The following is a 16,676-nucleotide window of genomic DNA, read 5'->3' on the forward strand; positions in this document are numbered from 1 at the left end:
TAATATTTTATGAGAGCTTTGTAATTCTAATAAGTAATCTAACAAGTGAGTCCTCTCAAATTATATCTAAGGACAACATTAAATACATCTGCAGATTCATTTTACAACAAGAACATAGGAAATAAGAATGATTCAATTGACCACTTCTTGGTTCTATATGTAGCAATATTTTCCTACTTGATCTATGTCACAATACCTCCAATTGTGACAAATTTCAGACTAACATAGAACAACCTATTAATAGCTCATTGCAATCTACAGCCATGGTCCAAAAGTTAGAAGACACAATATAGATTTACATAACGATGCATGACCACCAAGTCCGTTTCCATGTTTGAGTGGTTCCTCCTCCGATGAGGAGATATATTCTTCTTCCCCGTAAAACAAATCCCATAAATGTTTTGCAGTAAGTTTTGTGTGTACGCATAAAATGATCCTAGTATAATTGTCCTTTTATTCTATGGACCTCAACAATTTTATGACAATATACATTGGATTATTATTGTATAATCTGTATATACAGTACACTCGTTGAATAACCATCTGTCCCATTCCCATATGAAGTAACATGCTTGCGTGTCCGTGGGTGGTTCAGACTGCAGCATTTAACCTTATCATTTCTTGGGAACCATGTACATAAGCGGCAAACCTTAGGGAAAAGTCAAAGATACCTTGTCATGATGGTTCATTAAAGTTTTGTATCTAACTTGGATATGTACTCAGGTAGTTGTTATTGTGAAAGATTGACAAGTACTTATACAATATCATCTTGCATGTCATTTTGCTTTTTTGGAATTTGTGAGTAATCAGACCAACCATCTAAGCAGTTTAACCCTGGCTGTTTTTGATTGTTTCACAGTTTCCGTGGACTTGGTTTTGTTGGTTTAATCATCAGTGCAAACATGTTTTTGTTCAAAGCCTGCTGTGAGGTCTTCCCATGTAGTTTTTCCTGACTGTAACTTATCTTTGACACGTTTATGTGCATCCAAGTACTCTAGAAGAAGTTCCAGCTGATCAAGCTTGGCTTTGCGACATCGGTCAGCAGCCTCTCTTTTAGCGTTTCTGGTAGATTTTGTCATTTTGTTATTACGGTTCTTAGATTGTAGTATGAGATACATTTGTGTTAAGACACTTGCGTTTCGGAAGGCAGAGGCTCCGGTCAAATTAATTCTGGGGAAACTATACAGGTGCTGGATGACCTCAACAAACATATTCCAAATTCATCCCAAGAGTAGTCGGTAGTCCAAATTCATCCCAAGAGTAGTCGGTAGTCCAAATTCATCCCAAGAGTAGTTGGTAGTCCAAATTCATCCCAAGAGTAGTCGGTAGTCCAAACTCATCCCAAGAGTAGTCGGTAGTCCAAACTCATCCCAAGAGTAGTCGGTAGTCCAAACTCATCCCAAGAGTAGTCGGTAGTCCAAACTCATCCCAAGAGTAGTCGGTAGTCCATTGAATCCAATTGATGTTTGCATAGCCATGCACGTCTGTGTTTCTTTGTCAGCAAAACATTCTTGTGGGGTTATCTTGGTGTTCAAACAACACGTCATCACAAATGATAAGATTATCCGCTCTTGAATTGAGGTTGTCAGTAGTAGGAACTTCATTTTTAACAGAAATCAATGGTGTACCATTTACTTCTTGGTGATGGCTGAAGTTCTACCTTAACCACTGAGTAAGTACATATGTTCCTCTGCTGACGGCACAATTATGTACAACTGATCCCATATTAACCATATCAAAATCATATTTAACAACAGTTGAGTTTTCCATTACCTGGACAGGCCAATAATCAAAACATAAACTTAGTTTGGAAATATTTTGTCTCCATTTTTGGGTAGTTTGGGCTTTGCCTGAGCAGAGAAGTCAATGATGGTGAAAGCAGAGGTTTTTCTTTTCCATGATGCCATGTTAAAAAATAGTTGTTTATCACAATTGTCGTATGTCACGTTTGCTAAGCTCCAGCTATAAAGTCATGTATAAGCTATAATCTACTGTCTTGGAAATATTACTGCGGCCATGTGTTTGATGTCTAAAGATTGCCGCAGGCTGGTGTTAAAATCTTACGCAATGTTACCGTGACCCGCCAGATTGCGGAAACTAGAGCTGGTGAAGGCGAACGCTCACATCATTTGACAAAGGCTTGCCGTATCACACATATGTGTTACAGCTTAGTCCTAAGATCAGAGGGAATCTTGCGGGGTGAACGATGCGTGTTCTTATCCATGCCCACATTGACAGGCAGCAAGAGGGACATTGTCAGCTAAGTTTGATAAGATGGGTCTGCAGCGATATCCAATCAAAATTGAGATAGAGGGTGTGATTAAAATTCCGATCCGAGAATAACTTTCCGAACTTGTAAATGAAAAGTTAGTATTCGCCTGGGAAGATTGCTAAGCAATAAGGCTACTCCGAGACAGCCACTCATAATTTGGCAGCAAAACCTAGAGGCAGATTCTAAGGGGGAAAAAAAATTTGAAAAGGAAGCTTTTAAGGGGACACAGAACTTCGAGATCGATTGAGTGCCGAGTCTTCAAGAGTTGGAAACGGAAATGAGACTAGCTGAAACGGTTGAAGTCGACATAAGTCTAGTCAGTGGAGAGAAGGTGGAGAAGGAGGAAAAGGACTCTGGAGGATAAAGTGGAGGATGAGGAGAAGGAGTATAGATAAGTCGAGGAGGATGAGATGAATTTGGAGAAATTCGGGGAGGAAAAGGAGAAGGAATTGGGAGAAATAGGAGAGAGAGAAGAACACCACAGATGAGTAGGATACAAGGACAGGTGGAAATCGACCTCACACTGCTAATCAAGTGATGCATTGGGCTATGAAAGGGTCGAGCGGAAGGATTGTAACTGAAAATTTTAATCACTTGATTATTGAATTGTTATTAAATTGTTATTCATTTTAATTTCAACCTTTTTATATATTTAACCATCTAACTGTCACAGAATAAGGCAAGAAATAACTTGGTTTTGCCTTAAAACGATTTGACCATTTTTCGTTGTACATGCGTACAACGTTACCTAGGGTGAATAATTGTTTTTCCAGGTAAGCGACTGGACTAGAATGTATCTTGTCGAAAATTACTTGCGACGAGAGACATTAAAACCACGATATGCACGGGTATTTTACCCTGACTATTACTCACTCTCCTATGGATTTAAGCTAGTTGTTGTTGTTGTTCTAGGGTTTAACGCCAATTTTTAGCACAGGATAGGCTATACATGGCAGCCAGTATAATTGGTGGAGGAAGAACCCTGGAAAACTCAGGGAGGAACCGCCGACCCACGAGAAGCTACTGGCAGGCTTTCCCATGTACCCATGCTAGCCGAGCCTTGGACTCGAACCCATGCAGACAGAGGTGAGATGGCAGTGATCCGGAACAGTGAGCGCTTTAGACCACTTGGCCGCTCGGGGCCCCCGATTTAAGGTAGATTCCATTTCTAACCGAGACTGGTCGTTTTGGATCTTGTCAAGGAGTGAACATTCTCCTCTGTGTTCTCCAGCCATAGGGCTGTTCAGGGCTGTTTAGAGCTGACTGAAGCTGTTCAGGGCTGTTTAGAGCTGACTGAAGCTGTTCAGGGCAGTTTTGAGTTGACTGAAGATGTTTAGGGCTGACTGTAGCTGTGTAGGGCTGACTGTAGCTGTTTAGTGCTGCGTGCTGTCTATACTTATGTGTATACATGTGTCTGTACAAGTGGTGGAGCCACGAATGTAGACGTAGCCAATACAAGGGTATGTGTATACATATGTCTGTACATGCGGTGGATCTGTGAAGGGTGTGAGCAGCCGATGAAAGTGTGGGCCAACCCAAGGACTCGGTGAAACTGTATGGTTCATCAGTTTATGAATCATACGACTGTGCAAGTGTCAAGAGGCATATGTTTGTTCCAATTAATGTTTCAACTGAGTACATTTTCAATTGCATGAGATTATTTTGAATCTTATTTGTTTTATAGGAGATTATGTGAAATCTTGCTTACATTGCATACTATAAAAGATGTGAATCTCACTTACAGTGCATAGTATTATTTGAAATATTTGAATTCCTTGAGATTATTTGAATCTTAATCATATTCCATATGTGAGATTATGTGAATCTCTCTTACATTGCATAATATTATTTGAAATGTATTTGCAGTCCATGAGGTTATTTGAATCTCACTTTCCATACTAAGATTACATGAGTCATATTTTCGTTTTTCAACTTGTAAATGTTTGTGTAGAGTGATTGGATCAATCATATGTTGAGAACATGAGAGAATCATTGTATTTATAATATATATACATTTTTATTAATTCATTTTATAAATTTACATCGTCCATCACACTGTGTTTGCGTTATTCATTTAATCCAAAACCCACTCGGTTACAATTCCGTTACACTAACCGTCGGCATTGCTGACTGAGAGTTCGGAGCTTTACTTCTATATATCACTAATTTAACTTCCAACCAAAATCAAGCCTGTTGGGACTTCTATAATAGTTTAATTAAAATATTGGGAGCACCCCACACCAACCATAAGAACCCTCACATCGTATATAACACAATTACGCTGTCATATTGTGTCCAATGCCATTTACCGTAAATCCAACTCGAGTGCAAAGGTGTTATGGTCCAGCTGCGATCAGTGGAACTTGTATTCACTATGGAGCAAAGAAGTTCACCTTTGCTGTACCATGTAGACAATGACATGTAAAAACAGCAATCACTGTATTCACTATGGAGCAAAGAAGTTCACCATTGCTGTACCATGTAGGCAACAACATGTAAAAACAGCGATCATTGTATTCACTATGGAGCAAGGAAGTTCACCATTGCTGTACCATGTAGGCAACGTCATGCAAAAACAGTGATCACTGTATTCACTATGGAGCAAAGAAGTTCACCATTGCTGTACCATGTAGGCAACACCATGTAAAAACAGCGATCATTGTACAGTCGACTCCGGTTAACTGCACAGCCTCGGGCCCGTCACGAGACTGTGCAGTTAAAGGGAGTGTGCAGTTAACCAAAGTACAGTACAGTACAGCTTTAAATCAGCACGGCACGAATATAGGTGAAGAATAACATATAAAGATGATTAGAATCCACTCTTTCAACGTTTACTTAAATGAAACAAGAGTCTACAATGAACAGCACTAGCATCATATTGTTAAATCAACCACAATGAAATTTACGATTTCCGAAAGAAATCGGCAATTGATGTCTGCACACAAGTTTTACTAATAAGTTGGTGAATTGCCGAATCTATTTTTTAAAACAGTTCAAACAGCTCACATTTTCTGTTCCATGAATCTGCGTAAATTCTGGAGTGACTGAATAGCAACTTTAGATGAAACCTGGTCATCTACTGCGTCATCGTCATCACTTCTTTCATTAGTTTCTTCTTGCTTTGTCTCTGTAAGAGCTGCAACGATGGTTGAGTCATTGATTGCACCTTCTGTCTGAAGACCGTCATCTATTGCAACATATGATTGTTCCCACGCTATTGCTTCCTGGTGGGTGGGAATATACATGTATCTACCACCTATGGCATCCTTTACATGTCAATCATTTACAAAGTTGCATTTACTGGCTTAATTGTCGGCTTATTTGATCCTGACTATACATTGTGCAGTTAACCGGAGTAAAATTGTAATGAACAATGTGCCACGGGCAGAACATTTATCGTGCTATTATCTGGAGTGTGCATTTAAGCGAAGTGCTGTTATCCGAAGTTTGTTCCCACTGAAAAGCATTGGGAAAAAAACGGGACCAGCGTGACTACATGCAGTTATCCGGAGTGTGCAGTTAACCGATGTGCAGTTAAGTGGAGTCGACTGTATTCACTATGGAGCAAAGAAGTTCACCATTGCTGTACCATGTAGGCAACGACATGTAAAAACAGCGATCATTGTATTCACTATGGAGCAAAGAAGTTCACCATTGTTGTACCATGTAGGCAACGACATGTAAAAACAGCGATCACCGTATTCAGTATGGGGCAAAGAAGTTCACCTTTGCTGTACCATGTAGGCAACGACATGTAAATAAAAACAGTCGCCAGAAATGATGTTGGTGCTGCATTAATGAAGCTACCTGGAATACCATGAAGAAAATACCCTGGTGAAAAGCACATCCCTGGATACAATTTTGTGGGTCTGGAACAGGACTAGACATACAGCTTGATTCTAACTACCTGCCAAAGTCTAGGGAAGTGCATATAAACCGCGTCGATGCTGTACATTACAAACATGACCTTGCTTATAAAGCACCAAACGATATCCGTGCACATCAAACTGTCAATATAGCTGTCATCTGTGACTTGAATACTATTAATCCTACATCATGAGAATGAATTACTCAATGGGTCATCAATGGAGGCTGAGATTGCACCTGTACATAAACTGTATTTATATAATAAACAAAAACAAACATGAATAAAAGAGCATAGTTTCTGAGCAGGCTTTATCCAAAGTATACTCGAGTCCTAGTGGTTAATGAAAAGGTGAAGCTGCCATTGAAAAGTTAGCAAGCGCGACAAACGTCACCCCTGGGATTGCTTGAGCATTTGTTGGCCAAAAACGTGTTGTGACAAATTTATCTATGTACAAAGATTTCCTGTGGATGGTTTTATGTTAGAATATCAAATAAAGTTGGTCGTTTGTTTTTTACCCATGATCGTGGGACATATACAAGTATGCATTAACAATAATAGATGTTGCCAGCTGATTAAAAAAAATATATTTAAAAAAAAAATACATCTAAAGATTCAGCAAGTGTTGCAATGCACATTAAATTATCTATGCAAGTTCTCCGCTAAGATGGTTATTGTAAGTCGGTCCAGGCAAAGAATTTTACCAAGCTGTTGCTGCATTGATAACAAAACAAAGGTGCTAGTTTGTGTTGGACATGCTAATTAATATACATCATTACCAAGTTAAGTGTGGAGTGATTTAACTGTACAAGTCAGTATGCACAAGAATTATCGATGATGCCTAAGTACCTATCTGGTTAATGGGTATCATGATTTCCACCAATCATACAAGCACTAAATAATGAAATGGCATGTGTAATTGGGTTAAAACCTGCTGAGGCAATTCAACAAAAAACTGTCCCTATTACGTATAAAATGATTTTACAACCACCGCTGTTAGACTCACTCAGAAACAATTTCGTTCGATATCTGCATGTACCAAGGGAACTGGCAGGTACGCAGCATCGTGCTACTGACCCGGTATGGTTTGTCAATCTCTGGGATGTCAGGGGCCCCAAGTGGCCGAGTGGTCTAAAGCATTATGGATCACTGCCTTCTCACCTTTGTCTGCATAGATTCGAGTCTCCGGCTCGGTCATTGTGGGTATGTGAGAAAGCTTGCCAGTTGCTTCTCATTGGTCAGTGGTTCTTTTCTTGGGTTTCCCCGGGTTCTTCCTCCATCATTTATACTGGCCGCCATGTATAGCCTATCTTGTACTGAAAAATGGCATTAAACCCTATAACAACAAGAACAACAATTCCTGGATATCCAACATGTTATCATTTAGCAACCTGCAGTAAATGAGCAGCAATGCTGAGCGGACTCCATCCACCAAGCAGAAAAATTGTGTGAAAAGAATTGCCAGTCATTCCAGTGAATGCCACCTGGATCTATTTTAAATCCCAGAACTGGATATACTAAAATTCTTTCAAAATACTAATGTATCAGTCTGTGAATACTTTTGCCATATCTATATATATATATATATATATATATATATATATATATATATATATATATATATATATATATATATATATATATATATATATATATATATATATATATATATATATATACATACATATATATATATACATACACTCCTCGATAATTTTGATATAATATATTCTCACAATTTCTATGAAATATATTATAGCCCTAAAATTCACACACAATATATTGTTACATCTCTATGGTCTTAAACAACGTAACAGAAAAGAGCGAAAACAAACAAGGTTTGTAATGTTGTTGTTGTTGTGGGGTTTAACGCCACCCTTCAGCACACGATAGGCTATATATGGCGGCCAGTATTAATGGTGGAGGAAGAACCCGGGAAAACCCCAGAAAGAACCACCGACCCACGAGAAGCTACTGGCATGCTTTCTCACATACCTACATTGGCTGAATCTGAGACTCGAACCGGCGCAGACAGAGGTGAGATGGCAGTGATCCGTAACGGAGAACGCTTTAGACCACTCGGCCACTCGGGGCCCCAACAAGGTTTGTAAAATTCAATAAATAATTTATTTCTAAAGTGAAAATGTTATTTAAAAAAAAGAACTTATGGTATTGCAGATTAAATCCCAAATAATCCTAGAATTACTAACACAAGTCCTAATAATAAAGTTCTGCATAATCTTCAGTAGTATTCCAAATAATTTCCAACACTGAAGGTGTTGAGGTGCCTGTAGTGACTGGTGGTCTCTAATGTACTAATGTACCAATGGCCTGAATTGTATTGATGTGCCAACAGTCTTTTGTTGAATCACAGTAATATAATCCAAACTTTCCTTGTTTGAATTCACTATAATTCCAAGTTAATGTCTCTTGGTTGAATTCGCTGTGTTTGAATTTGCTATAATTCCCAATTGATGTCTCCTTTTTGAATTCACTATAATTCCAAGCTGATGTCTCTTGTTTGAATTCACTATAATTCCTATTTGATGTCCCTTGTTTGAATTACTATAATTCCAAGCTGATGTCTCTTGTTTGAATTACTATAATTCCAAGCTGATGTCTCTTGTTTGAATTACTATAATTCCAAGCTGATATCTCTTGTTTGAATTCACCATAATTCCCAGTTGATGTCTCTTGTTTGAATTCAATATAACTCCCAGTTGATGTCTTTTGTTTGAATTCAATATAATTCCCAGTTGATTTCTCTCGTTTGAATTCACTATAATTCCCAGCTGATAATTCCCATTTAATCTCTTGTTTGAATTCACTGTAATTCCCAGCTAATGTCTCTTGTTTGAATTCACTCTAATTCCCTGCTAATGTCTCTTGTTTGAATTCACTATAATTCCCTGTTAATGTCTCTTGTTTGAATTCACTATAATTCCCAGTTAATGTCTCTTGTTTGAATTCACTCTAATTCCCAGCTAATGTCTCTTGTTTGAATTCACTATAATTCCCACTTAATGTCTCTTTCCAAGATTATTATATAGAATACTTTGTATTTCCAAAGAGGAATAAATGATTTAACCCAAAACAAAATCTGAATACAGCAGTATAAATGATTAATGTCCAGCTGTTATCACAGGAATAAAAAATTGTTCTAGTAAACAAAATTTTGTACTCTTCTACCTGACATAGGTCACAGTTAGCATATTCTATAATATATATATATATATAAAAAACTATTACCTAACGGAAAATTTCATTTTAGAAGATTTCAAATGTTTACAATCTAAAATCTGTTACTAAATTTATAATATGGAATGTGGTAAACACAATCTCCATGACTCAGACCTAGATAAATATGTTTACTTCGATTGATAATGATCCTAATATTAAACCCATACTCACAGAGAATATATTGCTATGTATTAGTTGTTTACATAAAAAAGATGAATGATTTTGGTCAGGTTCACAATGAACTTGATTTTTGGACAAGGTCTGCTAGAATTTCACATAACCCACTGCATATAATACATGTAAGAAACTAAAAAAAAATGCAAATTAAATATTGATAACACTATTGAACAAAAATATAGCCACAATCAATAAAAAATATTCTTACACAAAGAAATTATTCTCCATGAAATACATTCTCACACAGAGAAAGCAGCCTCTGTATAATATAATTTACAAATTATGGTGTGATCATTAATCACAATGGTAGGAAGCTATAACTGCACTGACATTGCATGATAATAATTGTGCTAGGCTTACCACTGGTTTACCCAAATCATGCACTTGAACGGTGCAGTCACATGGTATTGATAATCGAAAACGCCTTGTGTTCGATGTATCCATTATGTATCGCTATATGGTAACGTAGTGATATGCTGTGTGTGTGTGTGTGTGTGTGTGTGTATGCGCGTGATTGTGTGTGAACTATCAATTTTAATTGTGCACTTTTTACTGAAATGTTTTTGACTAATAACAAAACTGTAGCTTAATACAGTTAATTGAATACTTTGTATTAAATATACACTCATGCCACACAGAAATGGGACATAATGACACTTCATAGTGAATAAATATTCACTGCTTAAAATGTATGGGTTTGCCAAGATGTAGCTACAACATTGATAAATTAAATGCAGATTTAAAATTAAAACATAAAAAGACATATTGATGTGACTGCGTTTTAAAATCTTGAGCCAAGGGACGCAACTCACGACTGCATTTGAGAAATGATCTTCACAAAAGAAATTTTATTCAGTACGACCGATGTGTGAAGTATAGATCAGGTTGAGAATCCTTTGAACTTTGGCAGAGTACTTTATAAAAAACCAAAACAGCGACTGTCCTTTATTAATTGTTTATTAGAGTTTGCGTTGTTGTTTTTTTCTAAAGAAGACAGTGTGAAGCTTTGATCCATCTCACTATTTTAGGTATTAGCTAGCGTAGTAAGGCACAGCACGGGGAAGGGAAATACATTTGAATTTTGAGTTGAGGTATACTGTAGTTCTGGACTGAAACTTCGAGGTTTTTAAATATATGGTTAATATTATTCCATTAATGGGAATAATAATAGTCACATATAAGATGGAAAAAGAATTTTTTTTTTTTGTTTAAATCAAGAGTTTTTGTCGACACTATATTGGAGGGGTTAGTGTTACTAGCAACCGGGGATGATTTTTTATTCTCTCAGAATTTTAGAATAATGAAAATATGGACTGTTTTCTGCATAATTCAAGCGTGCTGAATTTAAAAAGGAACTCGCCATGATATCTTTTCAGATTAATTCACAGGAAGCATTCAAACCCATGCACAGTCCACCATTTTAATATTGGTCTTTGGTCACTTTTTGCAAAATCTTGACCTCATATTCAGATAGAAATATCGTACATATGGTAATACATAAATGTTTTGTGAACATTCATCTTTAATAATAAATTCACTTTTTCATTGTTTCGGGTATTTAAGCCTTTTTGTGCCATTTTAGGAAGTTTGATTTTTTAGCAGTTTACATATTATTTTCCAGATGGCAGACAGTTCAGATCAGACAGGGTCCCCAAATAATGGATCTGGAAGTGGTGAAAGGAGAAATAATACAGTCCTGGTATGTGAACTTAATTCCACTTTCTGTTTAACTGTAGGTGTATGTATATGTGTGAGTTGGTAAGTGGTTGCCAACATGAAGCTGAAAATGGATCTGAAGAAATTATTGCAATTTAGATCTTATTTGCTTACCAGTATTTCATTACTTTCATCTGTCAGATAGAATTTTCACACACACACACACACACACACACACACACACTCCTCTGACACAACTGTCATTCCAGGGGTCTCTGGGACCCAAACTTTCATGTCGTATATGTGTGAAATTCTCAAAGAATACACCATTACTCCAAGTAACACTCCCCTTTTTCATACTATGGTTATCCACGATCAATCAGCAGAAAGCTTAAGGTAGACTTGCATAAACAGGCATGAAGCCAGCATGATTAAATAGCAATTAGTCCATACCATTGTAATTATTTTGTGAATAGGACAGCACATTTGAAGGCTACACTGTTGTTCTTCAGAGAAGCCAAGGAAAATAAGGTGTGAAAGTTCCCCTTGACATTTGGTGAGTGGTGCAGTAGCTAGCTATTTTCAGGATGGAAAACACTTGTTTAAAATTACTTATTAAATAAGAAATTTCCATAAGTTTTAAGACATTTTTATTTAAATTACATATTAGATAAGAAATTATTTAATGTATAAAACATTTTTAATTGCATATTAGATAAAAAATTTATGTAATTTATAAACATATTTTTAATTACATATTAAATCAGAAATTTATGTAATTTATAACATATTTTTAATTACATATTAGAAATTCTCTCTTGCTTGTTCTGGTATGCACATGATGACTGTACTATCAGATTGGCCACTTTCAAACGGATTTCTTGTCACTTGCAGGGTTTCATGCTTTCAAACAAGGTGGAGGCTGCACTGTGGATGACCAGAGTCTTTACTGTACTTTGTTGCATCTTGTTTCTACTTCCAGTCTTTGGGTAAATATCATGATACTTGTATTACCACCAGTAGTACTTATACCATAAATTAATGATTATAACACTCAGGTTATCCAGGGTTTTTCTACAATATCCCCCCCCCCCATACAGGGTATACATGTCCGTGTTTTATAACCCCCTTACAGGGTATATATGTCCATGTGTTATACCCCCCTTACAGGGTATATATTTCCATGTGTTATACCCCCCTTAGAGGGTATATATATCCATGTGTTATACCCCCCTTACAGGGTATATATATCCGTGTGTTATACCCCCCTTACAGGGTATATATATCCGTGTGTTATACCCCCCCTTACAGGGTATATATGTCCGTGTGTTATACCTCCCTTACAGGGTATATATGTCCGTGTGTTATACCCCCCTTACAGGGTATATATATCCATGTGTTATACCCCCCTTACAGGGTATATATGTCCATGTGTTATACCCCCCTTACAGGGTATATATGTCCATGTGTTATACCCCCCTTACAGGGTATATATGTCCATGTGTTATACCCCCCTTACAGGGTATATATGTCCGTGTGTTATACCCCCCTTACAGGGTATATATGTCCGTGTGTTATACCCCCCTTACAGGGTATATATGTCCATGTGTTATACCCACCTTACAGGGTATATATGTCCATGTGTTATACCCTCCTTACAGGGTATATATGTCCGTGTGTTATACCCCCCTTACAGGGTATATATGTCCATGTGTTATACCCCCCTTACAGGGTATATATGTCCATGTGTTATACCCCCCTTACAGGGTATATATGTCCATGTGTTATACCCCCCTTACAGGGTATATATGTCCATGTGTTATACCCCCCTTACAGGGTATATATGTCCATGTGTTATACCCCCCTTACAGGGTATATATGTCCGTGTGTTATACAATTTGATTTTTACTTTTATTAATATTTTAAGAGACTTGTTGCCTTTTTCAAGCAATACACCAAGTTCAAAATAGTAAACGAGTCTAATGTTGATTATACATTTATGTTTTACATTTCATTTTTTGAAGTTTAAAGGTGATATATTGACAGGAAGACAAGATCAACACAATAAAATCAGCATCTTCAGTTTAAAAACTTACTATTTATAAAGAGTGGCAATGTTGTTATGTTTACTACAGGAAGACAAGATCAATGTAATAAAATCAGCATCTTCAATTTAAAAACTTACTATTTATAAAGAGTGGCAATGTTGTTATGTTTACTACAGGAAGACAAGATCAACGTAATAAAACCAGCATCTTCAATTTAAAAACTTACTCTTTATGAAGAGTGGCAATGTTGTTATGTTTACTACAGGAAGACAAGATCAATGTAATAAAATCAGCATCTTCAGTTTAATAACTTACTGTTTAGGAAGAGTGGCAGTGTTGTTGTATTTACTAAATCTTAAACTGCCATAGATGGGTCTGATTTGCTGTTGAAGACAAGTCTACTTCCAGAAAAATTTAACATTTCCAGAATTGATTGCAAATAGTAACCAGTGTTTTTATTGTATATTGCAATATAAGAAGGTGTATAGTTCATACTATCTAGTGATTATTTGCTGGTAGGTGACTATTTTATTGATTTTTAATTACCAGTAACATATAGGTCCTGCATTTAACAAAGAGACCACGTGGCATCATCATGGAATGTTGAGATGTTTGAGACAGCTCATGGTGAAAAAACCAATTATGAATTGACCCAGCTTGGTTGAAACTACTCCACTGGTAAACAGACAGGATGATTCACCATGCCCTAGTATTTTATACTGTTTAAAATGATAAGAAGCCAACATAGATTTTGGTTGTTTTTTTACTTTTTATGAAAACCTGTTGGTTATTCACATCCACAGTTAATCTAATATATCTTTTACACAAAATAGAAAAACTGCAGGTAATTCTTGAAGTTAAATGTGTTATATTCACTAATTTAAGGTAAACATATTTATGTCCCTTTCTGTTATATTTTTTAAAATTAAAGTTCTAATTTAAGTAAGTGACCTTACAATTCTTCTGCCCTCCTGTCCATCACAGGTAAGAGCTGACTGGTGACATAGTATTGATTGCTTATAAAACCTAATTAAATGCACACTTTATTAACTTAGGTGTCTGACTGCTTTTTTTGGTTGCATTATATGGTTACTTGAACAAGAATATCTTAAACAAAATTAAGGACCAGATTATATGAAATGTATAAGTTCTTGGCCGAGATCATGGGTACCTCTGCTCTTGACTGACTTTAGAGTTAAAAAATTATGATAAAAGTTTATCTTAGAGCAGCCAGATGCAGACGTATAAATGCAGTAATAACTAAAATACCTCTTGCATGCACAATCAGCTATTATAATATTTGCATCCGTTGATGAGAGTGAAATAATCCAAAAATTTGGGGAATATTTATATGCCATTTTGTTGCATCATGATCATCACTTTCCTTGAAACAGCTCTTGTAATTTTAGCAAAGTTAAGAGTTGCAAAATATATCATTATGAACTTATTAAAAACAAAGGAACATGTAATCAAACTCCAGGAAAACATTTAAAATTTTACAAACTTTAACCCGGAAATATTAATCGTGCATATAACTTGTCATGTCCACCAAACCATGTACTATTTATTGCCCTGTATAATTACAACAAAGACACTGGGAAGAAAATAATAACCGATAGATAATAAAACATAACCTTGTTTTTGCACAGATACAGATGGTAATAAAATTTCATATTTTGAACTATGAGTCATAATTTAAATGTACTGAAATTCATTCTGCAACGTTATATGCAGAATCTATTGGTTCACATGGGAACCTTTTATTATGGTGCTCAAATGGTGCTCTAAATATCATGACTGGGGCTTATGACACTACCTTACACCATTCAGACATGCACAGATATCGACAACAAGCACTTGCACTTTATTCATGTCCATGGAGTTCCAAAGTTGTTATATGCGGAACCAAATGTGACTATGATTAGAGGAGTACCAATTTTGTTCAGAAGTTTCATCTGAATCAAAGGTAACATAGAATGAGTGATTCTGATTAAGGGATGTTTTTGCACTGTACATTTATGTAGACTTGGTTGAATCTGTAAAAATGGGATTTCATGGCTGCTGTGTTTCTTGACCAACATACCATATTACTGTTTTGGCATTATAAGAGCTTCATTTAACTTATGATTTAGAAAAGGCTTTTGTACTTGTACTTAATGCAGCAAGTACGATGATTTAGTAAAGGCTTTTGTACTTGTACTTAATGCAGCAAGTACTATGATTTAGTAAAGGCTTTTGTACTTGTACTTAATACAGCAAGTACTATGATTTAGTAAAGGCTTTTGTACTTGTACTTAATGCAGCAAGTACTATCATTTAATAAAGGCATTTGTACTTGTATTTAATGCAGCAAAATTTATCCAAGTGCAGCAAGTACTATGCTGCTTTGACTGTATCTTCTGGATTATTGTTTTGGTTATGCTAATAACTAAGACAGGAACATTCATTATCTATATGTTACCTCATGTTATGTGCAGAACCATTTGACATACATACGTATTTTCTCTCTAGCCATTTATTTATTTTACTTCCATTTACATTTTTCTTTTTTACAAAGTTAAGGATTTTCCAACAAAATATGTTTTAATTTATTTGAATATTGATAGATTATTTATGATGTTAGTTGGGATTTGGTGTCTGTGTTATATGTCGTTTTTAAACAAAATATGGTTAAATAACATGTAGATATTTCACATGTGTATACCTGACCACAGATCAGATTAAATAATAAAGTGTTTTCAGATTTTTAAGTAGGAAAAAGTTAATCTTGTGTATGTTCCGCAGATAACAGTGTCCAAGTATATATGTTCATTTTATGTCAAGTTACACCTTTATGTCAAGTTTCACTGAAAGCTTAAAAATGCTGTGATATTCTGTAGAATTATATCTACTTGTAAGTTGTGCAGGAGGATACCAAATTATATTTCAGTGTGTTGTATTTCTCGTCATGTTTAATTCAAAATATTAATCTCTCAGGTCAGTTTTATATTCATTATTTTAAATGTAAGCTCAAAGATATGCAACCAGTGCATAAAAAATGTTGTTTACTTGTATTCAATTTTTGTCATATATGTACCACTTTTGGGATCTCGGCCAAGCTGAATTTAGATGTCATTAGTGCTGCCATGCTGAGTCTTTCATTCCAAATTTGTAACAGAAATTAATATGCTGTTGAAGTGGGAGAAGTTAAAGATCTTTCGTGATAAGATCAATTCATCCAGTGAGTGTTTTAGCTTGAAGATGCATTAAAAAAAATTCTTTCCTTTTCAAGAAATGTAGAAGGGACATGTGGTGTTCCTTTTGTCAGTTAATCTGTACTAACGATGTTAACTGGTATCCGGGTACTCTGGTATCATCTTGTTGATAATAACTCAGGTAATAAAATGAGCCATTGGTATCCGTTTAGTTCATGTAAAAA

The 16,676-nt window shown here is 35.9% G+C and overlaps 1 protein-coding gene across 3 annotated transcripts in view; it reads left to right on the forward strand.

The window, feature by feature from the left end:
- Positions 1 to 10,413: 10,413 nt before the first annotated feature.
- Positions 10,414 to 16,676, forward strand: part of LOC149796268 (transmembrane protein 33-like) — a 31,326-nt gene continuing 25,063 nt past the window's right edge. The window contains exons 1-3 of one of the 3 annotated variants that reach the window (XM_089960907.1): positions 10,414 to 10,438; positions 11,176 to 11,253; positions 12,105 to 12,199. In XM_089960907.1, the coding sequence (XP_089817033.1) occupies positions 11,176 to 11,253; positions 12,105 to 12,199 (173 nt within the window). In that variant the 5' untranslated portion in view covers positions 10,414 to 10,438. Of the gene's footprint in view, positions 10,646 to 11,175; positions 11,254 to 12,104; positions 12,200 to 16,676 lie in introns of all 3 variants that reach the window. The other 2 variants (XM_089960906.1, XM_089960905.1) reach the window with 2 other exon arrangements.

The sequence above is a fragment of the Sinohyriopsis cumingii genome, chromosome 6 (assembly GCF_028554795.1).
Source record: "Sinohyriopsis cumingii isolate HCF-2022 chromosome 6, ASM2855479v2, whole genome shotgun sequence".
Lineage (NCBI taxonomy): Eukaryota > Metazoa > Mollusca > Bivalvia > Unionida > Unionidae > Sinohyriopsis > Sinohyriopsis cumingii.